Below are 27452 nucleotides of genomic sequence, written 5' to 3'. Positions count from 1 at the left end.
ATCGTGAAAACCCGTCTCTATTAAAAATACAAAAATTAGCTGGGCGTGGTGGCGCGTGCCTGTAATCCCAGCTACTCAGGAGGCTGAGGCAGGAGAATTGCCTGCCAGGAGGCGGAGGTTGCGGTGAGCCAAGATCGTGCCATTGCACTCCAGCCTGGGTAACAAGAGTGAAACTCCGTCTCAAAAAAAAAAAAAAAAAAAAAAAAAAAAAAAAAAAGACTGTCTAATATCTGCAGACTGGAAGAGTTGTTAAGTATCTCATTAAACTCCCATCTTCTATACCCTTATAAAGTCAAGGCTAATCATCAAAGGCCCAGAGTAAGACACTCTGCCTTCAATCAGGCATTATTTCCCATGAGCAAATGGAAATGTGTTTGCACTTCTACACATCTGCATTTCACAGCAGGAACACAACTCAGTCAACACTTTAATGCTGACACCACCAATTAAGAAACTCTTTAGACATAAAGAAAAAACAACCTTCACAGAACTAAGACCAATAATTGAACTAATTCATGGAGCATATTCTTTTCTTTTTTTCAAAAGTATAACAACTTCTAATTAGAAAAAAGATAGTTTATGACCACTAACTAAAACTTAGAAAACACAGAAAAGTACAATAAATTAGACAGCATTTCTACTCCACAATCCAGAAAGAACTACCATGAACAATTTGTTATACCTCCATTGAATCAGTTACTATATATTAAATCTGGTGACCAATACAGCTTAATATCATGGACATCTTCTATAATTTTCTACCCAAGTTTTAGATAAATATTACATCGTAAACATTTCCTAAAAGCCTTAAAATTATTAAAACAAAATTTAATAGCTTTGTAATACCTATCACATGGGTAAACAAAATTTATTTTACTTACTATTTTATTTATTTTAACTTAAAACATACAAATGCACCTTCACTTGCCAAATATTTGGTTATAGGGTTTAAGGCTTTTCTCTCAGTAAACATCTGCCATCCTTCTTATGAAAAACCATATCCATAATGTATATTATGATTTTTCCAGTTCAGTTTATTAATAAAAACTTAACATGTGAAATAATACAAGTGCAAATTTCATGTGATTATATATTCTCCTTAAACTTCTCACAACTTTGTAAAAAAGCAGCAGCTTTTTTTTAAAGTAAATTACCTTTATGAATTATAGCCAATGAAATGAACTTGGTGTTAATAAAAAACCACAGTTCACAAATCTACAGAATACTTACATGCATTACCCAGTTATAGTAACAGAAACAATCAGCATAAACAGGTTTGGGGGCTAATATAACTAATAACTGATAACCAAGGCAGCTCTCATTTGGTTAAGACAGAAGTGCTACCAACTGTCCCTGCTTGCCATGGGGTGGGCATTTGTCAGGGTTTTTTTTAATTTTATTTAAGTTCTGGGATACATGTACAGGATGGGCAGATTTGTTACACAGGTAAACGTGTGATGTGGAGGTTTGCAGCACCTATCAACCCATCACCTAGGTATTAGGCCCCATGTGCACTCTTTATTTATTCTGATGTTCTCCCTCCCCCCATATCCCCAATGTATCAGCTTTTTAATAGAAATAGAGAGTATAATACTGAAAAGTCAATGAAATAGAATTCAGTCAAGTTATCATTTAATATAAACATTTCTACAGCCCATTTTTTTAAAATTTCTGGAGTCTGTAGATTTTGCCACCATGCTGACAAAAGCTTTTGCCTCTAAATAAATTTGGGCAAACAACCCCAATTGCCCCCTTTCAGTGACTACAACTGTCACTGTTAGTCTATGGGATTCATTTATAGCAGGTGTCCCCAAACTTTTTACACAGGGGGCCAGTACACTGTCCCTCAGACCGTTGGAGGGCCGCCACATACTGTGCTCCTCTCACTGACCACCAATGAAAGAGGTGCCCCTTCCTGAAGTGCGGCGGGGGGCCAGATAAATGGCCTCAGGGGGCCGCATGCGGCCCGTGTAGTCTTACAAGATCTTGACAATACAAGCTTTTGAACACTACAGTATCCTTATCCTTCAGCATGGCTATTCAATGACTGTCAGGTGATCTTAATACTTGATCTATTTCCATTTTCTTTTTAAAAGTCCACAAGAGTAACAATCTCAATTATCTTTTACTGTAACAGAGAATTTTTTCTTCTAGCTAAAAGAACACTTGGTAAACAAAAATGTCAAGCAAGTAAGCAATGATTGGGTCTAGTTTGAAGTACCCCTGGCAGAATATCAAGGTCTCACCTATGTCCCACTTCTTAGAACTGGTGGATAATCAATGGTGGGTACCTTGCAGTGTGGCTACAAGTTGGAATTCAGATGTTCTGCTGCAGGCATTGCATAGCTCCAACTCCCAGAATTGATTTGGTAGAGTCAGAACTAGAAGGCTACCATTCGAAATGCTCCCTGACACCCTTCCATTGATCAGTCTGAGCATATACTGCAGTCACTACAGAAACCAAAAGTAAGTTTGGAATGGGCAGAGAAGACAATTTTGACTGGATTTAAGGAAGCAGAGAAAAAAAGTCTGTAAGTGTTTTCTGTCATTGTTATATTGAATCACCTACAAGCAGCCATAAGAGAAAAACAGAAAGTTAAAAAGATCAAGGAACAGAAGTTTAGAGATAGGGACTTGTTGCTCAATGGGTACAAAGATTTAGTTACGCAAATGGAATAAGTTCTAGAGATCTGTTGTACAACACAGTACTTAGTTAACAATATAATACTACACACTTAAAAAAAAAAAAAAAGATTTCTTTTTTTTTTTTTTTTTCCAGATGGAGTCTCACTGTCAACCAAGCTAGAGTGCAGTGGAACGATCTCAGCTCACTGCAACCTCCACCTCCCAGGTTCAAGTGATTCTCCCTGCCTTACCCTCCCCAGTAGCTGGGATTACAGTAGTGCACCACCAGGCTTGTCTAATTTTTTATATTTTTAGAACAGATGGGGTTTCTCCATGTTAGCCAAGATGGTATCACTCTCCCGACCTCATGATCCACCTGCCTCAGCCTCCCAAAGTGCTGGGATTACACACATGAGCCACCACACCCAGCCAAAAAAAGGTAGATTTCATGTTAAATTTTCTACCTAAACAAAATTAAAACCACAAAAGAACACAAGGAAATTTGTGGAAGTGATGGATATGTTTAGTACCCTGATTGCGATATGGTACAATAGGTATATGCATATGTCCAAACTTATTGAAATGCAGACATTAAATATACACATTTTTTTGTGCAGTTATCCTTCAGGATTCCAGGGCGATAGTTCCAGGATTCCTCTTCCCAGAATATCAAAATCTTAGGATGCTCAAGTCTTTTACGTAAAATGGCCTAGTATTTGCATATAGCCTAAAGATAGCCTCCCATATAGTTTAAGTCATCATTAGAGTACTTATAAGCAGTATAAATGCTATTTAAATAGTTGTTATACTGTATTTGTTTCTCATTTGTAGTTTTAATTATTGTGTTGTTATTTTTATTTTTAAATATATTTTTGATCCTTGGTTGGTTAAATCCACAGATATAGAACCCGAGGATATGGAGAGCCCAATGCATATCAATTATACATCAACAAAACTTAAAAATAAACAAGAAGACAACATTCAGAAGAACATATTCTTTATCTTTTCTGAAACATCTGAATTTCTCCTTAGACACAAATCCAGGCAATTTCTCATTAGAAAGATTCCTGTGTATCAGAGCAAAGAACAGGTATAGTGCAGGTGCGCTATTTACGGAGTTTACAGTGGCAAATGCCACTATCTATGTGTAAAGTGCTTGAAAGAAGCAATGTACACATGAATATAGTGACACTATAACAGTGAGTTAGGTAAGTAAGACTGAGGTGGGGAGAGATTACCTGTAAAACACTCCTCCAATCTTCCTGATTATCCAAACAATTTCTGCAAGTCCTAGGCAAATTATATATCCTAAGTCCAACTTGATTAACTCTATCAGTGAGATAATCAAACCTAGGCCTGCAGCTTTTCAATCCTTATTTCAAAAATAAGTAATACAAAGAATGTACAGTGCTACACACCCAGGCACACAGTAACCCTCCACATAGGGCCACTAATGTTTTCATTATTACCAAAATCCTTAAGCCCCTTCCAAGACTGAGATCTCTGCCTAATCCTTCTACATTACTAACAGTAAAATTCATGCTACGGAAATCAAGAAAATCTGATCCCAAAATGATGATGAGTGTGTGGCTTTCTCTTTTAGTGGATTTCTAGTTCCCTGGCAATTCACAGGAAATCATGCCAGAGGTTGCATGTAGTCATGGGAAAGTATCTGAGAAGGCAAGCTGATATGTTTAAGAATTCTTATCAAATGTTTAGCATAAAAATGCTATTTCCATAACCCTGGCTGTAACCTATTAATGCTAAAGTAGTGGCATGGATTCAACTGAACTTTTCTTTAAAAAAATGTTCTTATGGCCTATATTGCATCCATAATATACACTTTGACTTCTAGGAAAAGGCCTCAAAGACAAAATCTCAGCACTGAAAGCTGCTAAACTTCCATTATTGTACTTAATTCTGAATTCACTTTGTAGATTTGTTTCTGACTAATCCCTTTTTATGCCCAGGAATGGCAATCTATGCTTCATACACAATCACCAACCTGTCTTGAAAAGCAAAAGCTTATAACAACAACAAAAAGTAATGTTTAAGATGTAAGTCAGGATGAGATTTCCAAAAAACATAGATTTGAAGAAATGTATTTCTAAAATGCTAGTATTAAAGTTCCCCGAAGTGCAAACACAAACAGCATATTTAAAAGAGCTCCTTAATGGATACAATCGACCTATTAATTCTTGAGAACCTAATGTACAGTAACTGCTAGGTAGGCAAGAGAACTTTAAAGACCCAATGACAATAAGACAGTGTAGGGATGGCACAAAAGGGTGCCATGGATATATTTTGCTTTATCAAAAATGTTTAGATTTCAGATTTGCAGATCATTCGGCAATCTCACTCATTTTCCCCCAAATTTAAGCTCCTCTCTTTGATAAACATATGCTGAAAATAGTCTTTTAAAAAACAGCTACAAAGCAAAGAATGAGAAATGATGACCTCCAGTTTGTGGTTCAACTTCCAAGGTGATTTGAGGTAGAATTCCACACTTTATTTTATTGTGTGTGCCAAGGTATCAGAGAGGAATACAGGAAAAACCCACGGGCATATAAGAACAATAATCTTTCACCATGATGAAAGATTCCTCAAGCTAGGTAGCAAACCAGCTCCAATATTTCAACTGAATTCAATAGTGTGATGTGCTCTTGGATGAAAATTGCCAGTCTATCTACTTCCCATTTCACTTGACATAAAAACAGTGACTGATTTTCAGCTTATAAACGCTTTTGGGAGTGGCATACAAGCCAGGTTATTGCCATAACCCTCATTATATCAGGGAAGGAAGTTAAAGTTCACAGAGATTATATCAGTTCTTCAAGGTTGCACAGCTACTACAGAATTCAAGGCTAGAGGTTTTATATAGAAATATAGAAATATATATTGTATATATATATATATATGTGTGTGTGTGCGTGTGTGTATTACACACACACGCACACACACACAAACATTTATTATCCTTCAATGAGAGTCCCTAAAAAGTATGGTCATGACTGACTCACATGTTACCTCCTAAAGGAATCACTTTCTTAATCTAACTCCTCTTAACCAAGTAGCTGTCACTACACATCCTGGTAGGAACACACCAATGGGGCCCACTGCACAGTGAAAGGGACACAGCCACCAGTCCGAGGTTAAGGAAATCTACACTCCTCTGCAACTGCCAGTTGAGTTGTGCACTTAACAACACTCAGTTGGAATAGACTTGTTTATGTCACTTGTTCTTATGCTAATTATGTAATTTACTTAAGTATTATGTAAGCCAATGATATATGATTACGGAAATAATATATGATTGTAGCTCTATTAAAATGCAATTGAATGCTTTGAAGAAACTCCAAAAGGTAAGTTTTTTTAAAAAATAAAAAAAGAAACTGAAGCATATAGACAAAGAAACTGTAAAAGATTCCCAAGGCAAGGGTATTATTATTGTATTTATGAAAAATCTGCCTACAGATTCCTTCACTACTGTCTTTAAAGAAAGAAGCTGGTAATTACAGGTGTGGCTTACAAAAAAAAAAAAAAAAAAGGCAAAGATGATAAGCTTAAACCGGTAGACATATACTTAGGGAAAGCCTTTGCCCTATATCAAGACATGGAAGACTGAATGTGGCGGTGATTTAAAGTTTTAATTGTCTGCTTTATGAACCATTACTTTTACAAACTTTCCAAGTCAACCAATTACTTATCAGCATCGCAATGTCCCTAGATCATAATAAACATTTGAAACATGTGACATATATTAAGAAAATATAATTATACAAATGTATAAAATATCTTATGTTCAATTGCTTAACTGTGTTGTGGAATCAGATTTTAAAATGCTATCAAAATTAATATGATTTGTACACGAAACTATGGGGAAAAAGAAATGACCATTAGCTTCCATCAAGTTCTTGGAATCCATAATTCTTGTTTTAAATCACCAAGATAGTTTAGTAACTCAATTACCTAAATGAGATGATTTTTTTCATTAACTTTCTACATCAACTTAAGCAATCTAACTTACCAAAATGGTTAACTTAAAACAACTTGAAGTAACAGGTTTAGAAAGTCTAAGAAATTTCATTTAATAATTATTAACTCCTTGTACTCTAGGCTAGGGAAAAAAGTGCTTACACTTACACACACACACACACACACACACACACACGCCTGAAAGAACCTTCAGTGAAAGCCATGACTGAACTGTAAAATACTGTGGAAGACAGGACTACAGAAAGTCTTCAGGGAAAGAGTGAAATGGAAAACCAAACTAAACATGTGTCTCACAATTTTACTTATGATTGCATGAATAGGAAACATCTATTTAGGTAAGTTTTGATTGTGATATTGCAAAGTTTCAAATTGAGTCCATTCCTCACTTCACTATGTATATGGTTCTGGAGGGAATACTTCCTTGGGTCGATAAGTAAAATTTCTAGGATCTCAAAATGTGTTTGTCAATGCAGTACCAGCTCTGTCCTTATCCAACACACTTGTCTAAAGATAAAAACAGCTTGAAAGAAAGAAAAATGAATTTCAGTTCTATTCAGAAGCAATTCAAATGCATTTTAAAGACTTAGATTTATGACTATTCCCTTGCTCTTATATATTTCAGGGCCAACTTTCATGTTCCATTTTTGACATCCCAGATAGAATATTGAGATATGTTTGGCATTGGAGACGAGAGGTTATGAGGAAAGAATTTCTACAAAAGCAAGTTGAAAATCAGCTTTCTTCTCATTGTGTACAAAGGGGAGGACGGGCTGAGAAAGTCACACCAGAAAGAGGAGATACCGTATTCCTCTAAACCCTGGATTTCCCAGAATGGCGCTGATTTCAAACTGTACCAACACGCCTGTTGTCAACCAACCTGAATTTAGAAAAGCTTCATTAACAGAGAGAAATTGCCAGAAACCAGCTTGCTTTTTTGGGGGGGTGGAGGAGGAGTGGTCAGGTTTTAGAAACAGCACAAATATAAAGGTGGCAGAATTCACAAATCGAACCTGCAGAAGGGACTCTCATTTAGCATGAACACCTCCTATCCCTCACTACAGTCTGAAGAACTGGGGAGGAATGCTTAAACCACATTGTCTTTATGCACAGAGACCGAGGAGTCCAAACTAAAAAGGGCCCTAAAAATATCCTTGCCAATACACCCACCACTGTCCTCTTTTTTTAATTAGGACCATGAAGTGCAACGTTAAGTGTGTAAGAGCAAAATTGTACAGTATAATTGATGAAAGCAGAAAAGTCTCATAAACCTGTATTAAGGCCAAAGGAAATCAAAACATACTCAGGTTACAGCATGTGCTCATAAAAAAAGCTCTCAATTGGATTTCATGAGAAATATTGATCCTGAGCTCTGAATCCTCTCACTTTGGCTACCACGCATGACTGGGGTCAGTACCTTCTATGCTGGATGCCTTCGAAGGCCTTGACTCATGTAGACAGAATACAACAGACAGGAGTAACTTTATTTAAACAAATTATATCTGAGGCTGCTTATAAAGCAGCCAAGTGTACTCTTATTCAAGGTGTATAGACGTTGAAAAGAATAAATAAGAAAATAGTTGATTTTGTCAATGCCTCTCTTAAAAATTACAGTAGGTATGACCAGGTAAAATTTTATATAAAAAGACTTGATCAAATTAAAATTGCCCCCATACCCTGCTTAAACACAAAATGTACATTCTACATTTATTTCCTCGTAAATACACTATTTGATATTTGTGATATTCATTGCAATTAACCATATACCTTCCAAATATGACCCAAAGAAAAACCTATTAAAAGAGGTTCTTTGTCTTTAGTTTGAATTTAGCCAATGACTCTGGGCTATCACCTGTTAAACAGTGCTATCAGCTTAGTAGAAGAATTCCGAGTCTCTAAATCCACATTTGCATTGGCAATATTGTACAACTATGTTTCAAATCTGACACTGAAATTCACAGAGCTGTAAAAGGGAAAGGATGATTGTACATTGGTCAAAATCACTGTTCTCTATTGTTTGTAGTAACCTCCCTTTGGCTTGATAAACTTGTCAATTAACCTATACTTTCAAATATAAAATGCTTCAAAGATGTTTTTGGTGAAATAATCTCCTCTGGCAATATGTTTAAGATATTTGTTTTTAGAGTGTGAAGTGCAAGCAAGTAGTAGGCCATTGGAAACCCAAGAATCCCAGTAACACTGAAGAAAGTTTTGGTCCAGCTCACCGCCTAAACAGTGGAAGATGGGAAGAGTCGACCTGCAAACCCAACTTTCTCTTCCTGCTTTTCAAGTTCAGTCCTTTTTGTGTGTTTAATCCTACAGAATATTAGAAACAGTTTTCTAACTGGGCCTTCCCCATAGCAAAATAGCTTTCGCTTGAAAAAAATCCCATTATCCATTAGCAAGTGTGTTCATTGTCAGTGAACCAGCCTCTTCCACTCCAAAGAGCTATGCTGCCTTTTACAGACAGGATCCTTCTGATTGATCTAAGATTACCACAAAGACATTCATTCCATAAGCCTTGAGATATCCAAATCAAGAGCAAAGATCCTGGCCATTAAAGAATTTGTGAGTTAGTGAAAAAAAAACAGAGCATCATCCTTAACCACTTCAAGTACTACAACAGAATCCATTACTTTCATTAAAAAAGAAGAAGAAGAAAGAAAGGATAGAAAAGACCCACTAAAATATGGAGGTTGGACCTGGGGAAAAGGAAATTTCTCTCCTGGGAACTTTAGTGGCATAATCAAAACAAGTGAAAAATATGAACACCAGTGATTCAGGCATTTTTCACCCTACAGTAGCATCGCTGATAATCCCTCAAATGAAATCTTAATTTCCTTTTGTTAATCATCCTGCAATCTTGGATGAAAAAAATAACTAAACTATCCTCTCTCTTTAAATCACCATACAACTTCCCTATTTAAACTCTCATATTATGGAAACTACATAATCCACCTTTCATTAAAATTTCCCTTGTTGACGGCTACAAACCAGGTCAATTTCTTCTGGATTTTGCATACTTGTGTTACATATCTTAATTCAACTTATTGTAAAGCTTTAAAAAAGAGAAAGAGCTGGACTTAAAATACAAATAAAACAAATACTTCTTATATGTCTATGTGAACATTGACACCATTTACCGATTTTTCCCCTCTTTTCCTTGGGGCTGAGGGCCCTGTCAATAATCATTACTTATTAAACAGGCTGCCATTCCCTTCCATAGAATGTAGGAAGAGAGCATTGAGGGGTAGAAATAATTACCTTGGGCTTTTCTTTAAAGACCTCCGGAATGGAACGCAAGGAAATCAATTGAGCAAGAACATGAAATACTCCTACTGTGTAGTCCTCCCTCCTCCCCCAATGCATACAAGGGTTGGAGGTATACCATACTCCATTATTCATATCAACTGCATCAAAAAAGCAGATCAAAAATCTTGGGTCTTCAAGATAGACTTGTTTTCAATCCATTGAATAGGCTCACACATACACTCATGAATCCTTTATCCTTCTACAAAACTCAAGCTAGGTTTGTTGAGTGGAGGCTCTAAACACCTCCTGAAAAATGTGCTCTCAAAAATGACTGCTTTAGCCAAAGGGGAGAGAAGCAGCAAGTTACTAGCTCTACTGCCATTCTGGTTTATGGCAGCTTCCTTCCATCTCTCCTTCCTGTCTCCCAATTTATCTTCCAGGCTGTTTTTTCCAAAGCAAAGTAGGTTTTTGTTTTTGTTTTGTTTTTCCCTTTCCCTCTCCTGGACCTTACTTACAAATACACTAAATGCTTTAAAAAGAAAACAGTTTCAAGGGTTAAGTAACACTCAGGGTAAGATCATAGGTCAGGGAGATGAAAAATTAGCAGATAACTGAAAGTAAACCCGATTTTCCTACCATCACTGAAGAGTCAATGACGAACACTCTTTCTTCCCCCAGATGCTATGGCTCAAAACACAAATGCGATATAAAGCCAGCATAATCAGACAGTTTTTGCAAAATAGCCTTGCACAGAACTTGAACTAGCAGGTTGGGGTTTGTCCTAAATAACCTTCACAGGTTGCACAAACTGTTCCCATATCCTGATCAGATCAGCTTAAAAGATGCCTGAAATTTCCTTTGAACAAGAAGGAGGTGGGAGGTCGGGGTGGGAGGTCAATTAGTCACCTAAAACATTTATAGAAATATTGAGAAAATACGCACTTTCTATACAAATAAACAGAAAGCAATGATGCTTTGGGTATACTGGCCCATACTTGCAGCAACTGAGCCCAGGTTGAAGATGCTACATTCTAAGGGTGACATGCTTGCAAACGGTTGGATGTTCTCACCCCTGAGTGCAGAAAACTCCTAACTCGCCCATATTTTTCAGGCACAGAGGGAGAGGAGATAAGGTTCACACCCCACCTTTGGGAACGGAACAAAAGCAAAGGCTTGGCAGGGCTGAAAAAAAACTCCTCCTTCGTCAGGACCCTAGAGGTGGCAGCTCTGCAGGGCTCCCTTCCTATTTCCTCCTAGTTAACTCACTCTCGGCGGCCACAGAATCAATGTCTACACCTTGGAATGGTCACCGGCAGGCTAGGAGGTGATCAGTTTAGCCCTTTTCTCAAGTCTCCCAATGGCTTCTAATTAACCCTTTCTGGTTCCTGCCTGGGTCAGGGCTGCTGGAAGCGTCTTCAGCTACATTTTACCAAGATCTCCATTAAATCGTCACCCCACACATGGACATAACTTCCTTTTCTGGTTTATCGTAGTTCAATTTGCATGTGCTTTGCTTTCTTTCCTTCCTACCGGCGGGCAGAGAAGGGACTCAGTGCATTCGGGAAGGCCCTCTCTCCTCCCGGGCCCTCTACTGGAGCGGGATCCCGCAGCTCGCCAGCAGGTCTGCAGTGAGGAGGGATCGCACTCGCGTTAACCCTTTGAAGGGAGTCAGGAGATATGTTCTCATTTGGGACCCGCTAAAGTGGGGCCCGTGGAGCCTGACAATCTCCCTCCCCTTCCTCCACGCCACCACCCCCACCTCAGACCCAGAACAGGCTGGCACCTTCTTCCCCTCTGGTGGACAGTTTCAGCCAGCTCTCACTCTGCCCCAAACCTGGGATGGGGGAGGGGGCTTGCTAGAAGGCAGGCGGTGAAGGCAAAAGACAGCAGGAGGGCAGAAAGGAAACTCAGTAGTAAATCATAGTTGAGACACACTGTTTACTTACGAAATTTGGGGCTGGTGCTAGTTTCTGGTGTCGTGGTGGTAGAGGACGAGGAAGAGGAGGAAGAAGACGAGGCAGCATCCTGAAACGGAGACAGGGTCCAGGAGGGAGTAGAATCGTGAAGGTAGGAGGAGGTAGCGTATGCCGCAGTGGGCCAGGAGGGCATTGCCTGGGTGCTTGGGGTTCCTGGCACCGGGGGTCGGGAGCCCGGCGTGCTGCTACTGAAGAACGCGGCCGTGGTGGACAGGACCGTCGGGGGGGCCGCAGTGTTCCGTGCTGTGGTGGAGCGCGGGCTGGCCCGGATGGGCACCCGGTGCCCGGGGAAGCGAGTGGGCGCCCGAGTGACGGTGGTCAGGCGGGTGCTAATCCGGTTGGGCGTCCTGGAGGAGGCGGCGCCCCCGGCGGAGGGGGTGGCGGGGGACGTGGTGGAAGTAGTCGTGGTGGTGGTCTCCATGGCCTTGGGGAAAGAGCTGGGCTTGGAGAGGAAGAAGGGGTCCTGGCCCATCCCCTTGGAGTCCACCAGGTCGGTGGGCACGTACTCCTTGACGGAGCCCACCACGATCCATTTGAGAAGCATGAGGCTGAGCCCCAGGCCGATGAAGCCGATGAACAGAGGCACCACGCACAGCCACGTCTGCTGCCGGTTCCACACGATGCAGTCGCTACAGCGTAACTCCCGGGGGGGCTCGGCCGCCCCTTCGCCGCCGCCGTCCGGGCCCCCGCCCGCCGCCGCCGCCGCCGCCGCAGCCGCCGCGGTGCCCTCCTCAGCCGAGGCGGCGGCTGCCGAAGCGGCACCAGGTGGCGAGGCAGCAGCCGCCCCTTCACTCATCCTAGGAGCCGGTCTTCACCTTCGCCCCCCCGAGGGCCGCGCCAGAGGCATGGGGCTGCGCGGGCCGGGCGCGGGCGCGGGCTCCGGCGGCGGCGGCGGGCTCGGGCGCAGGCAGCGGCCGCGGCGGCCGCATGCAAATCGGCTCCCTGCCCCCACGCCCCTCCCCCCGAGAGGCGGGCGGCGGGCGGGGAGGAGAGGAGCGGGGGAGGGGACGGGGCCGGGGAGGGGGCGGCGAGGAGCGCGGAAGAGGGGCGAGACGGCCCCCGGCGCCGCCGGCCGGTCAGGGAGCGGCGGGGCGCTTGTGCAGCCCGCCAAGCGGCCTCCTGCGCGCCGGGGCCCCGCGCCCGCTGCTGCTGCTGCTGCTGCTGCTGCTGCCGCCCGCCGCCTGCGAGCGCTCCAGCCGCGCCGGCATCCTCGGGGCACCGCGCCCGGCCGGCTCCCTGGGGCGCCCGCTCGCGCCGCGTCTGGGCCTCGCGCCGCCTTCAGTGGCCCCGCCGGCCGGCCGCGGGGTGCCGGGCGCCCGCCAGCCGCATTCCGACACGGAGGGCCGGCCTGGGCGCCGCGGTCCTCGGCGGCTGCTCCGCGAGCCCGGCGATGAGGCGCACCTGTTCTTCAGCCGGCCCGCAGCCAACCCTCGGCCGGCGCTCTCCCGGGGAGACCAATCCCAGCGCAGCGCGGAGGGCGAGCGGCCCGGCCCGTTCTCCCCAGCCGCCCGCTGCCCCGCGCCGCCGCCGCCGCCGCCGCCGCCGCCGCCCGAAGAGAGTCAAACTCCGGCGAACCGCGCCGCTGTCGCCGCCGCGAGCCGGGGGCTGGGGGCGCTCCGGGCGCCCGCGGCGGGTGCGGTCTGACCCGCCTCCGAGGGACCCGGCAAGCGAGCAGAGGATCGGAAATCACGCCCCGGCGCCCTGCCCGGCTGAGCGTGGGGAGCAAACGCGGGAGACTGCGTCGGGGGCTCCGGGGGACGCGGACCCCGGGCCGAGGGCGTCTCCAGGCGGATGCGGGTGTGTGTGCAGAACCGCCGCGGCGGGCTGAGATTCCGGCAGAGTAGCGCCTCCCACCAGCACCTAACGCCGGTTTCTTAATGCACACAAGATAAATAAATGATCCAAGCAAACCCCCGTTTGACGGGGGCGGGGGTGGCAAAAGCAGCTTCCCGACCGATTGTGAGCCGGTCTCCTGCACGGATCCTGTGGGGTCAGAGACTGACGCTGCTGGGCGAGGGGGCGGGGGTGGATGCCGGTGGGAGGGTGCCCGTGCGCTCCCCTGCCTGATGGCGGTGCGGCTGGATGGAGGGCCACCTTTGACTGAGTTCCTGAGAGATGCATGGAGCAGACGACCTTTGTGCAATCAGACCTGTTAGATCTCTCCAAGCCATTTATGGGAACTTGCCTTAAAATGTTGTCATTACATGTAAATGTACGCACAGATACACACGTTGCAAGGCAAGTGTTTGTGAGAGATAAATATAAAACGATTTGGGATTGGACTCCCAAATTCCGTTGCCGGTTTCTTCCCTTGGCTGGGGAGGCACCTATGTGGTACCTGCCCAGGCAAGGGGCAAAGAGCTAGTGTTAGCATGATATATGCTGATGGTGCAAAACCTTGCTTGCCAACTCTGTCCAGATTTACTGGTCTAAACTGAAAACCGAAGAGGAGAAGTTTTTATTTACAAGCTTTAAGAATATGAGGTTGAGAAAGGCAGCTTCCTAATACACTTCCCCAGCACTGTCTGATTGGCGTGGATGATGGAGTCCGCATTCCCTTGTCCTGTGATGGTCTCCACAAAGATGAAGTTTTCAAGGTATCCATTTTATTCACAGGTGGAGAACAAAACGTTACACTGAAGAGACTGCAGAGAGCAGAGGATGCATTGAAACAGGAAGCCCCTGGGGTTTGGTGCCTACCAGAGTACTTTGCACAGACACGGTTAATAAATTATTTTTGATGGCAGTAATGCGGCTGTCACCTCTTTCAGCTATAACATTGAGACTTTCCCCATAGGAAAGCTTTTGATTTTTAGTTTGATGGAACATGCCTTAATCTAGTGGTGCTGAATTATGATTACAAAAATTGCAAGCAAAAAAAAATTACTTGAATCCAGATTCCTTTAGCTTTCCAATGCAAACCACTGCCCTCTTAAATAAAAACTGACCCAGCCTGTACCTTCTGTGGGTGCTAGGAATCTACTTACCAGCTAGGAATCTACTTACCCAGGCTTTCTTGTGTAGCAAATAAAAGCTTTCCTGCAAAACTCTTTGGAATTATAGCGGTGCTACTGTCAGCTATTTGAGACAGAAAATTACTTTTCCAAAGCACTCCTAGTTCATTGCCCACCCCACCCCACCCCCACCACCAGTGTTCCTGTGGTCTCTGGCATCTTTCCTGCCTGCTAGAGTAAATCCAGTGCATAAAGGGATGCTATAATGCTGCAGATGGGCAAATGCTCCCTTTCCTGAAGCCACAGTCCAACAGCATTCACTCCATGTTCTCTCAATACTCCCTAATGCCTTCTTCATCTGCCTCTCCAAATTCCCTCTATTTCTCATTTCCACTTGGCTTTAACAGCTTATTCATGTATCCCTGTTGAGCTCATTTTGCCCCAGATCCCAAGCCACCGTACTCAGCTACCCATTGGTTGTTCTCACAGTGAACATCATCACTAGAGACAGAGAAAGAGAGAAAGAAAAAAAAAAAACATCGCTTTGATAGCCTTGTATTGGGCTGTATTGGTTGCACCACCCTATCCAAGAGTGTTTGATGGGTGTAGCCATCATTAACTTGCAGTTTTATTGTGAGGGTCTCTGGTAGCAGGTGGTAAGCACTGGCACTGGAATTGAGAATGGGGAGGGGCTGTTCACAGTTGCCTCAAGGACAAGTGGTGGACCCTCTCACTGCTAATAAGCAGCCAGTTAGTCAGTCCCAAGGTAGGGAGGAGCCTCGTTTTTGTGACTCACAGCTCACTGGAGCAGAACGCTAAAGAAGCAGCTTCAGGCTCAGACTCTTAAGACAGGGATTCAAGTTAGAGCTCTGTCACTTAAAAGCAATAAAATCACTCTGGGCCACTGTTTTCTCAACTATGAAATGGAGGTATGATACCTGCATTTTACATAATTATAAGAAATTTTATAGCTAAATAGACTATTCACCTGTGGCACCTTTTAAGCATTATCCTGAGATATCTTCCTGTGGAGAGAATTATTCCAATAAATGGATATGTCATGCCTCATCCTCCCCTGAGCTTCTCATCTGCCTAACTATAATTACCTATGTAATGTATAGGAGTGTGTTTAGTGTGTCACTAGACCACATAGGAGATATCCACTACTGTGTGGACATCTCCACATAGACATCCACATAGGAATGGATATCTCCTTTGTGGTCTACTGACACACTAAACTTGGGATTTCTAATCATTGCCTAAAGTTTGACACAAATCAGCATTTCTATTGAAATGCAGTTTTCCCCTCAATGGCACCAATATCCCCAGACTGAGAGTCTCAGTGCCATCTCTGACTCCTTACCCCTCACTTCCCAAGTTCAATTAGTTGTCAAGTTATTTGCTTTCTACAATACGATTGTCCAGGGCTTCCTCCATTCCAAAATCTTTGATAAACGCTCATCTTTGAAACTACGAGGCTGTAAATGACCTTAGTGGCCAAACACCTCTGATGTGTCATCTCATCAGATGTCCCAGCCCAAGAATCATTAGGTTTCTTCTGGCTCTCTGGAGAAGGACCCTTCCTGGGGAAGACCAGTCAGCTTTTCAGTGTATATAGTTATAAAAGTCTTTGTTTTTTTGAGATAGAATGTCACTCTGTTGCCCAGGCTGGAATGCAGTGGCGCAATCTCAGCTTGCTGAAACCTCCGCCTCCCAGATTCAAGTGATTCTTCTGCCTCAGCCTCCCAAGTAGCTGGGACTACAGGTGCCCACCACCACGCCCAGCTAATTTTTGTATTTTTAATAGAGGCTGGGTTTCATCATATTGGCCAGACAGGTCTTGAACTCCTGACCTTGTGATCTGCCCGCCTCAGCCTCCCAAAGTGCTGGGATTACAGGGGTGAGCCAACACTCCTGGCCAAAAAGTCTTTGTGTTGAGACAAAAGCCTGCCTTCCCATACACTCTTTCTTCTTAGTTCACCATTCTTTATAGAAACCTTTTACAAATTAGGTACCAGGAACAGAGGATATAACAGAGAACAAAATTAAGGTCCCTACCTTCATGGAACTTGCATTTTAGAGAGGCTAACAATAAACAAACAAAATAGATAAATTTTATAGTATTTCAGAAAATGAAAAGTGCAGATTTGGACCACCAAGAACACACCTAGTTGGTATAATTACAAGGGACATCTCTTCTCCAATCCAAGATCCTCCGTCTGTTTCCCATCCCCCCAAGGCCATGAGAACTTGGCACTCCTAGCAACATGACACCAGAGTGCTCTTTTATTCCCTGTGGGTTCTCTGGCTAGTGTACCCACTTTTGAAGCCAGCCTGGCGTGTGAAATCCTAATATTCATAATGTTTACTGGAATCGTGTGTAGCAGCAGTGTGGTTCCAGAACACATTTCATAGAGTAAACATTTTGCAAAGCATGAATGAGGTTAACCTTCCATATGATTGCATATGTCCTTTTTCTCGCTTGGTTTAGACCACTACTGTGATTATAATGACTCACATTTTTTTAGTAATCAGCAGGCCCTTTTTAAAAGAAAAGCCGATTGTTCTCTTCATAGGTCTCAACAAATAACTGAATTTCTTGTGGGTTCTTGATGCTGTATGTGTACGACCAACCCAAAATCTACTGGAAAATCCCCTCATGGATCACACTATTCATAACAGCTTGATTTCCAAGCATTTCTGCATGATAACCCAGTATCATAAATAAAACGAATAATAAAATACAAAAATTATACAGAGCAAAAATCTGAGAGTGGAAAGTGAAGAATTCCAGTTCTAACCATATGGTACTCACAAAAAGATGATTGTAACAATATTCAAACTTAAGATATTTGGAATGTCACCAAATTGCACTATCATAAATTAGGAAATGCTGACTACTGTATAACAGGATGTGGAATTAGAAGTTTTTAATAAGGCACTAAGGAAAAAAATAGACGTGAATTTTAGTGGGAGTTGCCAGAAAACAATACCCAAATTTCAAAATAGGTTAACTACAAACTGGGTAGGTACCACAACAAATTGGAGATTGCGGAGAATTTTTTTTTTTTTTTTTTTGAGTCAGAGTCTTGCCCTGCTGCCCAGGCTGGAGTGCAGTGACACGATCTTGGCTCACCGCAACCTCTGCCTCTCAGGTTCAAGTAATTCTCCTGCCTCAACTTTTCAAGTAGCTGAGATTACAGATGCCCGCCACACGCCTGGCTAATTTTAGTATTTTTAATAGAGACAGGGTTTAACCATGTTGATCAGGCTGGTCTCGAACTCCTGACCCCTGGTGATCCGCCCACCTCTGCTTCCCAAAGTGTTAGGATTACAGGTGTGAGCCACTGTGCCCAGTCGATGGAGCATTTTTGTGAAGAGACTATCTTTAGCAGAAGCTGTGCCTGAGTTCACTGGGGGAGGAACACAAATACAGAGCCTTTTTGCTTAAGTACAGATACGTGTCACTTAACAAGGATACGTTTTAAGAAATGTGTCATTAGGTGATTTTGTTATTGTGTGATATCATAGTGTATACTCGATGGTATGGCTACCTATACACCTAGGCTATAGGATGTGGTCTATTGCTCCTAGACTATACCTGTAGAGCATGTTACTATATTGAATACTGTAGGCAATTGTAACACAATGGTATTTGTATATATAAACACTGCTAAACATAGAAAAGATACAGTCAAAATATGATGTTATAATATTAGGGAACCACCACTGTATGTGTGGTCCATCATTGACTGGACTGTCCTTGTGCAGTGCATGACTGTATGGTGAGAGGGGACTCGAAAGAGAATCCTGGAGAGCTTAACATGGGACCCTTAGTGTTTGAATGAGCCTCGCTGGATTGGGACACAAGCCTCAGGAATGTCAAGTCAAGGAGATGGGTTAAGTGGGCTGTGGCAGCAGCAGACTATTTAAGCATTTGCCACCCTCAGAAGGCACAAAGATAGAGTCCAATTGGAATGTTGAGTAAGTGTAGAGGAGAGAAGCATTAGTAGAAAATGAGCTGGAAAGTCAGTGGTAAAGGATGTGAATGTGATAGATGTTTATGTAATTCTTTTCGCATTGAATTCAAACTTCCTGTACTTCAGGGTACCAACATGGGTACATTATTCTTGGCATTCGAAGTTGCCATTGCTCTTTGTCTATCTAGTTTTTGGTCTCCTTGTCAATATTTTTTGCCTTTCTATCCGTGTCATGCCTGGCATCTTCCCCCAATATTGGTAGATATGTTTTCTTAGCTTGCTTCACTGTGCAATTCTATTCTTTTGGAATCATCTTACTGGATCTAAAACTGGAGAACTGGTAGATGGAAATTTACCTTGACAATTCACTGATCAAGCACCCTCAAAGGACCCAGTGCTTTGGAAAGGATTTTTAAAACACAGCTTCTCGGCATGCTTAGAAACAAAGGTGGTGGGTTCATATTATTTTCTCCTCCTTCCAAACCACAAGCAGGATTTCATTTACATGCTTCTCACCACTCCTGGATTGGGTCAGTGTAAAGGAACCGTTAGTATAGAAGGGATGCGATGCCAGCTCTCTGAAACGCTTTCCTGTAAGTGAGGAAAAACATCTTTGTCTCAAGCTTCATTACTCCTAAGAAAAGCAGCTTATTACACTGCATTCAGAAGGAGCTGATGTGATTTCATGTTTGTGTAAATAACACTTTGGCTTCATCTTACCTGTGTTTTCTAGAAATCTTCATTCTGCTTCCTTAGATTTTGGGCTAAAACCTTCATAACACTCTATGGGAGAAAACAAACAAATAATTTTCTAAAATCTTCACTGATTCCTTTTATACCTATACCATGGAGACTCCCTGCTAAGCTGTTCAGAGAAATCCAAGGACAGACAGCCTTGATGCCAACATCTGAGACCTTTACTTACAATAGCTAACCTGCCCAACACGGCCCTCATTTGTTTATCTAATAGAATATAAAGATATAACTATGAGCTTAGAATTTCCTCGCCCACTTTCCAATCTTTCTAAGGATTATTAGTAGTCTGTGAAGGTTTTCAGGTGTCCCACAATCTATGTCTTATCTCAGATAAAGAAATTTTTTCTTGATATAGATCAATCATCAGTAAAGAAGGAGTAGAGACTTTGGATTCAGAGAGACTTAAACCTAACTTTCAGCAGGTTGTTGTTGGTTGAAAAGCATCACTTATCATGTGCTTAGTGCTGTGATTGGCATACAGAAGACAAGTCAGAGGTAGTAATAGGTATTGTTATTTAATGAAAATGCAAATTGCCATTGTGGAACATTATCTATGAAGCCTGCCTTTTCCAACAAGTTTTGCAGGAGATATTCACAGGAGTTTGGTGTTCTGTTATTTCTATTAACAAGCTGGATCTTGGAGGTGTGTGTGAGCTTGAGGGCCAGGGAAGGGGCACTGTGGAAGGCATGGACTTCATTGCCCCAGGTGATGGATGCATCTTCATTCTCTCCCGTGTGTGCTACCCCACCACCACCGTAGCCAAGGAAGGCCCACAAAATTGCCAAGGAAGGCCCACAACATTGCCAAGGAAGATGTGTTGATAATCTCATAGAAGATTTGACCCATCTGCTGTCTCCAAGAAGGGCATTCTGAGAGAACACAACTTGCTCAGTATTTTAAATTGAGAAAGAAGAAATGAAAACACCATCTAGTTTATTTAGACAAAATTATCACCTGAAACCCATCCCTTGTGAGACAGATACTCCAAAGGATTTTAGAAACTTAGAAAACGTGTTCTTTATCTTGCTCTTGAGAATTTTATGATTTGGTGGAAAGTGATTCCCTGTCTTAAAAAAAGATGCATAAAAGTACCAATGTGTATCTATGTAAGTATCTATGTAAGTTTGCCAGTGGGCAGTCCTTAGGCTGAATGCAGATAGTAAAGGCAAAAAGATTATTCAAGGACTAGCTGGTGGTGAACTTATCAGCTGCCTTCTGAGTATTGCTCAGGATTGTCTGAGTAGCTCCTTATGTGTCATAGTTTTGTTCAGCATTACTGATGCCAAAGACAAAAGTAAGAAAACTGATTTTATTCAGGCTATTATAATAAGGAGAGCACACCAGGTCCAAAAATCAGAATGTCTTAGTGCAGTGGTTTTGCCCTGGACTGTCACAGGGAGGAACATAGGATGATTTACAGTTGGCAGCATTGTGTAAACAGCTGAAGTCTCAATCACTTAGCTGAACAGAAAATGTTTGTCTCTGTGTCTAGCTAGTTTCAGGTGGAGGGCAGTACTAGTCTGAAACTAATCATTTATGAGATCAAGAACAAGGTGGAGGATCTGTGTCTGGCCTTTTCAGCTGGTTCAGGAAAAAGGAAGGTCTGTGTTTGTCCTCTTCATCAACCAGGGGCTCATCAATGTCTTATGACAGTCATGAGAAAGAGTGGACAAGCAGTCTTATCTCAGTCCCATGGGATAAAGTGGTTCTTGGTGGTGAGCCACTTCGTGGAAGATGGAAGTGGAGAGGAATTTCCATTCCATTCCAATTTTTTTTTTTAAACAAGTAAATTATTGGCTTTATCCTGGGTCCTGGAAGCTCAAATGAGTCTGAAAAAAACAAAAGACAAAAACAAACAAACAAAAAAAACACAGGGGCGGCAGCCCTGGGGGCTGTGGCAGAAAACAGTCCCTAGCTTCTTTGGCCCTGGGAGCCAAAGGGGTAGTGAGGAGAAGGCTTAGCAAGAGGCCTGGTGCAGGGGAAGTCAGGTCCCTCAGGAACCCCTCCTCACCCAGGGGAAGGAGGAAAAGGGCTAGAGAGTCTGCTGGAGAGTCTCCTCTGTTCCTCAGCAATGGCACTGCAGGAAGGTGCAGGCCACAGGTTACTCCTTGCCCTTCTCAGGGGCACTGGGCTTTCAGGGCCACTTAGTAATCCCCAGGGGCTCAGTCTCAGGGTTCCGCCGTGGCTCCCCCAAACGCCCCTCACACTCCAGGTCCAGCTCCTCAAAAGAAGAGCCGCTGGTGCCTGACTCACTGTAACTGTACTCGCTGCGGGTGTCACCGTCATCCCAGCCACAGCTGCTCGCCCCCCGTGACAGTGTGGCAACTGAAGTCTCCCGGCTGCCAGGGCTCACCTCCAAGCTCACAGAACTCGTGTCACTCATCGTGCGCGGACTCCCCACTTCCACTATAGCCAAGGAAGGCCCACAAAATTGCCAAGGAATTTCTGAAAACCAAAACTATAGGGGCGGATTTCTTAAGCATTACTGTTCTGTACGAGCATAGGGCTCAAGTAAAGTTCAATATTGACATTGACATAAATGTATGGTTCTCTTTTTAGCATTATAAGAATATGTTTGTGCTAATAATAATTAGTAATGATAAGAGTGAAAACATATCCTGTAAAACTCATATTTCTTTTTTCCTTACATGGAAAATACAAAGTAAAAGTACTCCCAAATCTTTAGTACCTGTGAAAAACAGTGAAATGCCATAAGAATACCATAGGGAGTAAAAAAAAAAAAAAAAAAAATGTATCTCTCTTTGATAAAATATTCTTCATGTTCTAGTTAGCTTGGCAGTTAGAGGATATTTTAGAGTTTAGAAGCCACAAAACAATATCCTAGTAAAGCCGTGGGTATCATCCTATGTAATTTATAACACACACAAACTATGTCAAGACTTTTACTGTTTTTTTAATGTGTGTGGGAGTTTGTCTAATGTACATTTTCATCAGTTCAGAGTCTTAATATCATTGCTTTTAATTAATACAACAATGAAAAACTGAGGGGAAAAAAAATCTTCTTTAAATATAGACATCTTAGGACAATTAAATTACACATTTGACCAATCATTATGTTTGTGCATGCTTGTGCTTGTGGCGTGTGTGTGTGTGTGTGCTGATATATGTAACAAAAGGGGCTATGGAAACAGGTTTTACATTAAAATTGTCCAGGGAACAAAGAGGAATAGAAATGTAAGTATAGATTGATGAAAACTATATAATCAATAGTTTTCATCAATCTATATAAACTATTGATTATGTAGTTTTATATAGTGTGATAATTAGATTTCAAACAGAAGAGACAGAAAGTGAAAACAGAAAGCTCTTCAGGCTTACTTATGCAAAGGAATTCCACAGAGTTGGGAAATGTGAAGTTGACTCCTTCCCTCCCATCCCCCTGAGACTAGCCAGGACCAGTGGTTTCTATTGTGCTTCAGAGAGAGAGAGCAAACTGCTTCAGAAGCAGACAAGAGGAGTTTAGAGTGGTGCTCAACCCCACTGCTGGTGGTTGCTAATACGGAAAGCTCTCCATTAGGGACTGGAATAAGGTTCACCCAACTCTGATCTCCTCTGAGTCACTGCAAAGGAAAACAATTTTTAGCCTCCCCTACATTGATTAACATTAAAAACCAAAATAACACTATTTATGGTTAATGGTTTAAATATTAAAGAAAATATTAGTCAAAAGTCTCCAAATCGTCATTTTGGGAATGACATAATCAAAAAATAACCTCCTTGGGAAATTTTCAATTAGCTAGAAAGTATTCCCTTGGTAAGCAGAATAGGATATTTTGGTGGTCTCTTGCTTTAAGGAAGATTTGCAAATAATTACACACTATTTGCCACCACACACATAGCTCTGTCTATCGTTCTTTGTCTCTCAAGGAGGTCTAAAGAAGTAAACTCAGAATTGATATTCCTAATGTTTCTCCAAGACACATCTGATTCCTCTGGGCAATTGTCTCAGCAGCAAGATAACTCTTAGGCGAGGCATGATTGGTTTCCAGAATTTGAACCCAAAATGCACCTGTACCTTTTGTTCACTGAAGTAATAAGCATAAATATTTAAACAAGAGGCTAGAACCTTGGTCTAAGTCCTAGAAATTTAATGTGGGCCTAAAGAAGGACAAAAGATATCGTAGATATCTTATGTTCTATGTGGAAATTTACAAGGGGGCCCTAGAAATAGAAAGATTTAGAAGTTACGTTAAAAACTTTGGCAAATTCTAAAAGTTGTAGCCATCTTCAAGTGCACTGAAGGAAGGACCTGAAGGGAATTGAACCTCCTTCACAATCTTTCAGGCAGTCTTTGCTGAAAGCTGTATTCCAGTGACCCTTTGAAGTAGCAAGGCACATTCAGGATCTCATCACCCTATAATGCTAATGGGTAAAAAGTGATACCTTTCATCTTTAAAGCTTTCAGACAAACCTACATCATTCAGATTCTTCAAGCACTTCCCCTTTCCTACAGAAAAAAATGACAATTTCTTCTTTCTTTCTAAATTTATTTTTTAATTTTAATTTTTTTTTTGCGTGTGTGAGATGAAATATCATGGAGCCCTTATGTCTTTTGTTCCCACACATGGTGTCAGAAATATCACCCTGAAGAACAACTCTGTGCATCAAAGTTGTCCGGGTTCACTGTGCATTCAAGGGAGATTTAAACAGTGTTGCAAATATTTTGATTAAGCTAACCAAGGGTCACATATAATTTCTGAAAACACAGGTATCAAATACTTGATGGATTTGGAGAACATGTGCAGAGCAAAGAAGAGTTGAAACTCTGACCAGTAAATTCTCTAATATGATTAAGGATGTGGGGAATGGGGAATGCATTTTAACAAACAGGAAGCCTGTGATTGAATCTTACGGTGTCTAACAATTTGATGAAAGTCTCTAGGTCTCAGTTACATGGTCCACAAAATGTGGGGAGCACTATGGCCAGGATTATTATAATGTTAAAACAGAAAACAAATGTGATTAGATTTTGAATATTTTTAAACACTCTGCATATATTTTAAAACATTCAAGTACTATCAATTAATGTGATTAATGAACATTTATTGTATTCAATTGTGTCTTTATACTGGATGATATGGAGCATATGTAAACCTCACTATTTAAAAAAGAAATCTCAAGCTAAAATGTAAAAGGGCACTTTTTTTTTTTATCACAATTTTGTACTATGTGTCAGACTTCCTTCTTTTGTTCCTTCTGGGTTCATCTCCGACAAAAGCAAATGAAAGTTCTACAGGGTACACATCCCCAGGAGCACACCTTGAAAGGTATTGCCTTGGAAAGTTTTGCAGCAATATTTTTAGTACTTTCTAATATTGTTCATTGCCTGATTAAGTGGGTTAAAATAATAAAAAGCCAAAGAAATAAATGGGCCCTGTGCTATTTTGAAAAACTGCTTAATGCCTGACAGTTACAGATATAGCAACTTCTCAAAGTCACTTTTATCATTATTTTACTTAAAAATTAGTACATTATATATAATAGAGCTGTCATGTTAGGAACTTAAAACACAATACAGTGTTTACGTACTAATCAAGGGTTTTGCCTGAATATCAAAGTATCATTTGTGGGCAGTTGGGGGGTGTCTACAGAAGAGCATGGTAGAATAGGCAAGGATCTCTGAGAATCCTCTTCTTCATGAAAGCAATGAGAATACTGGCAAAAACTTTCAGAGTCAACTTTTTAAAAATGTTGGAAATTTACCAGAGCAGCCATCTGAGGAGCATTTATTCAATTAAAAAAAGGCGGTGGGGGGGGTGCTGAATCTTGCTAAGAACAAAAAACATGTCCTATTTTCATCCTTATCTCTCCAGCTCCACAGTAGCCTCGAAAATCAATAGTCTGCAATCACCAGTAAAAACCAGTAGACTGGAAGGAGCAGAATAGGGTTGGAGATTTTTCAAAGCCTCATTCCCCGAAAATAGTCATTATTTAAACCATCTAATGGTTCCCTACGAGAGCCAATTACAAGGCTGAGTTTACCTGACATGATTCAGAAATCACCAATATGAAACCTTTATTCTCAGGGTCATGTGTTTGAAAGATTTAGAAGCAATTTTGTGTGTGTGTGTGTGTGTGTGTCCACTTGAATCAGTAGGCAACATTTGGGGCAAACGCTAGCCAAGTAAAAAGTTTAAAAGGAAAAATTGAGGAACGAGATGTCCGTACGGGGCTTTGAAAAGCTCCAGCATGTTTTTCAAAACTTAGAATATCATGGCATGCATGGGGCTATGCTTATGCCCAGGGAAGGACTGACAAGGGTCTAGGCTTTCACTTGTGGCTGGCCTTGAAATTCTATATAAGCAGGAAGTGATAGGGAAGAGAGTTGTAAACTCAAAGAGCACTGAAAACGTGGCCTAACACATACAGAACCTCCTGGCAAAGACTGGGAGACTTGCTAGCTTCAAGTGTTTAAAGAAATTTATGTCCAATCATTAGCCACTAAACTAACTGTACAAAAACCTCAGTGGCCACATATGACAAAGAATATAGATTTTACACAATTAGTCCAGGAAAGTAATTAAACAAATGAACAAACAACAACAACACAAATGGATCACAATAACAACGAGCCCTAGGGAGGGCAGAAGAAGCTGACTTTCAGCGTTGTCACATTATATTCTAAAACTGCCCAGTTTACAACAAAATATTATGAGGTATGCAAATCAACAAAGCCTGATTTATATGCAGGGAAAAAAAAAGCAATCAAAAGAAACTCTCTAAGGAAGCCTATATGTTAGACTTACTAGACAAAGACTTCAAATCAGCAATGTTAAACACATACAAAGACACAAAGGAAATCATGTCTAAAGAACTAAAGGAAAGTATGAGAATAAAGTCTCTCCAAATAGAGAGTATCAGTAAAGAGGTATAAATGATAAAAGAGAACCAAATAAAAATTCTTGAGATGAAAAGTACATAAACTAAAACAAACAAATAAAAAATCACTATAAGACCTTAGCAGAATATTTGAGCAGGTGGAAGGAAAAAAAATCAGCAAGCTCCGGGATAGATCAGTTGAAACCACCCAGTCTGAGGAAGAGAAAAAGAAAGAAGAAAAATTAATGGAGTCTCTGAGACCTTGAGACAACATGAAGCATACTAAAATTGTCATAATGGGATTATGAGATTCCCAGAAGAAGAAGAAAAATAAAAAAGATGGCAGAAAGAATATTTGAATAAATAATGGCCAAAAAATTCAAATTTAATAAAAAACATCTGCAAACCCAAGATGCTCAACACCCTACAAACAGGAAAAACTCAAAAAGATCCACAACTAGATACATTGTAATCAAACTGACAAAGAGCAGAAAACCTTGAAAGCAGAAAAGACAGAGATTCTTGAAAACAGAATCAAAGAAACAAAGTATCACTTACAAGTAAGCCTTAATAAAATTAACAGCTGATTTTTCATTAAGGAAATAAAGGTCATTGAGGTCAGATGGCAGTGGGATGTCATAGTCAAAGAACTAAAAGAAAAAAGACTTTCAACAAAGAATTCTAAACCCAGTAAAATTATCCCTCAAAAATGAAGGAGGGTGACATTAAGTAATATGGTGGGATGGGAGGTTCAACACACATATCTCCCACAGCAACAATAATTTGGCAGCCATCCATGATGAATGCTTTTGTGCAAGCTCTGGGATGCAGTAGAAGGCTATGAAACCCTGGTGGAAGACTGAGAAAAGCCATTTTGTGAAGGTAAGCCTAGGTTACAGATTCACTGACTGTGTTTCTAGCTAAAACTGAGAAACAGTGTACTTCCGATTTCAAATTATATCACAAAACTATAATAATCAAAACAGGTGGTAATGACATACAGGCAGACACACAGACCAATGAAACAAAATAAAGAGCCCAGAAATAAACCCATGCATATATGGCCAACTAATCC

The 27452-nt window shown here is 41.6% G+C and overlaps 3 protein-coding genes across 6 annotated transcripts in view; 1 reads left to right on the top strand and 2 right to left on the bottom strand.

The window, feature by feature from the left end:
• The window catches only part of NRG3 (neuregulin 3), a 1114305-nt gene extending 1101158 nt beyond the window's left edge, over positions 1 to 13147 (bottom strand). For all 4 annotated transcript variants that reach the window (XM_074382491.1, XM_074382493.1, XM_074382492.1 and 1 more), the window contains exon 1: positions 11817 to 13147. In XM_074382491.1, coding sequence (XP_074238592.1) covers positions 11817 to 12642 — 826 coding nt within the window. In that variant the 5' untranslated portion in view covers positions 12643 to 13147. The remainder of the gene's footprint in view (positions 1 to 11816) is intronic.
• On the top strand, positions 12692 to 14786 carry LOC141580507 (uncharacterized). Its single transcript, XM_074381576.1, has 3 exons — positions 12692 to 12775; positions 12814 to 13643; positions 14463 to 14786. The coding sequence occupies exons 1-3, from the start codon at positions 12692 to 12694 to the stop codon at positions 14641 to 14643; spliced, it is 1095 nt and encodes a 364-aa protein (XP_074237677.1). The 3' UTR covers positions 14644 to 14786.
• Positions 14787 to 21639: 6853 nt separating this feature from the next.
• On the bottom strand, positions 21640 to 21920 carry LOC141580721 (testis-expressed protein 264-like). Its single transcript, XM_074383185.1, has one exon. It carries the CDS (start codon positions 21918 to 21920, stop codon positions 21672 to 21674), a length of 249 nt encoding a protein of 82 aa, XP_074239286.1. The 3' UTR covers positions 21640 to 21671.
• Positions 21921 to 27452: the final 5532 nt, after the last annotated feature.

This window comes from Saimiri boliviensis, chromosome 12 (genome assembly GCF_048565385.1).
Source record: "Saimiri boliviensis isolate mSaiBol1 chromosome 12, mSaiBol1.pri, whole genome shotgun sequence".
NCBI lineage: Eukaryota > Metazoa > Chordata > Mammalia > Primates > Cebidae > Saimiri > Saimiri boliviensis.
The sequence above is the reverse complement of the archived record's forward strand: the minus strand, read 5'-3'. Positions and strand labels throughout refer to the sequence as shown.

Coding starts and splice junctions, on each gene's coding strand:
- LOC141580721 (XM_074383185.1), bottom strand. CDS start 21,920: ATGAGTGACACGAGTTCTGTGAGCTTGGAGGTGAGCCCTGGCAGCCGG.
- LOC141580507 (XM_074381576.1), top strand. CDS start 12,692: ATGGGGCTGCGCGGGCCGGGCGCGGGCGCGGGCTCCGGCGGCGGCGGC. Junction 12,776..12,813: donor AGCGGCCGCGGCGGCCGCAT/GCAAATCGGCTC, acceptor CCTCCCCCCGAG/AGGCGGGCGGCGGGCGGGGA. Junction 13,644..14,462: donor GCGTCTCCAGGCGGATGCGG/GTGTGTGTGCAG, acceptor TTTTATTCACAG/GTGGAGAACAAAACGTTACA.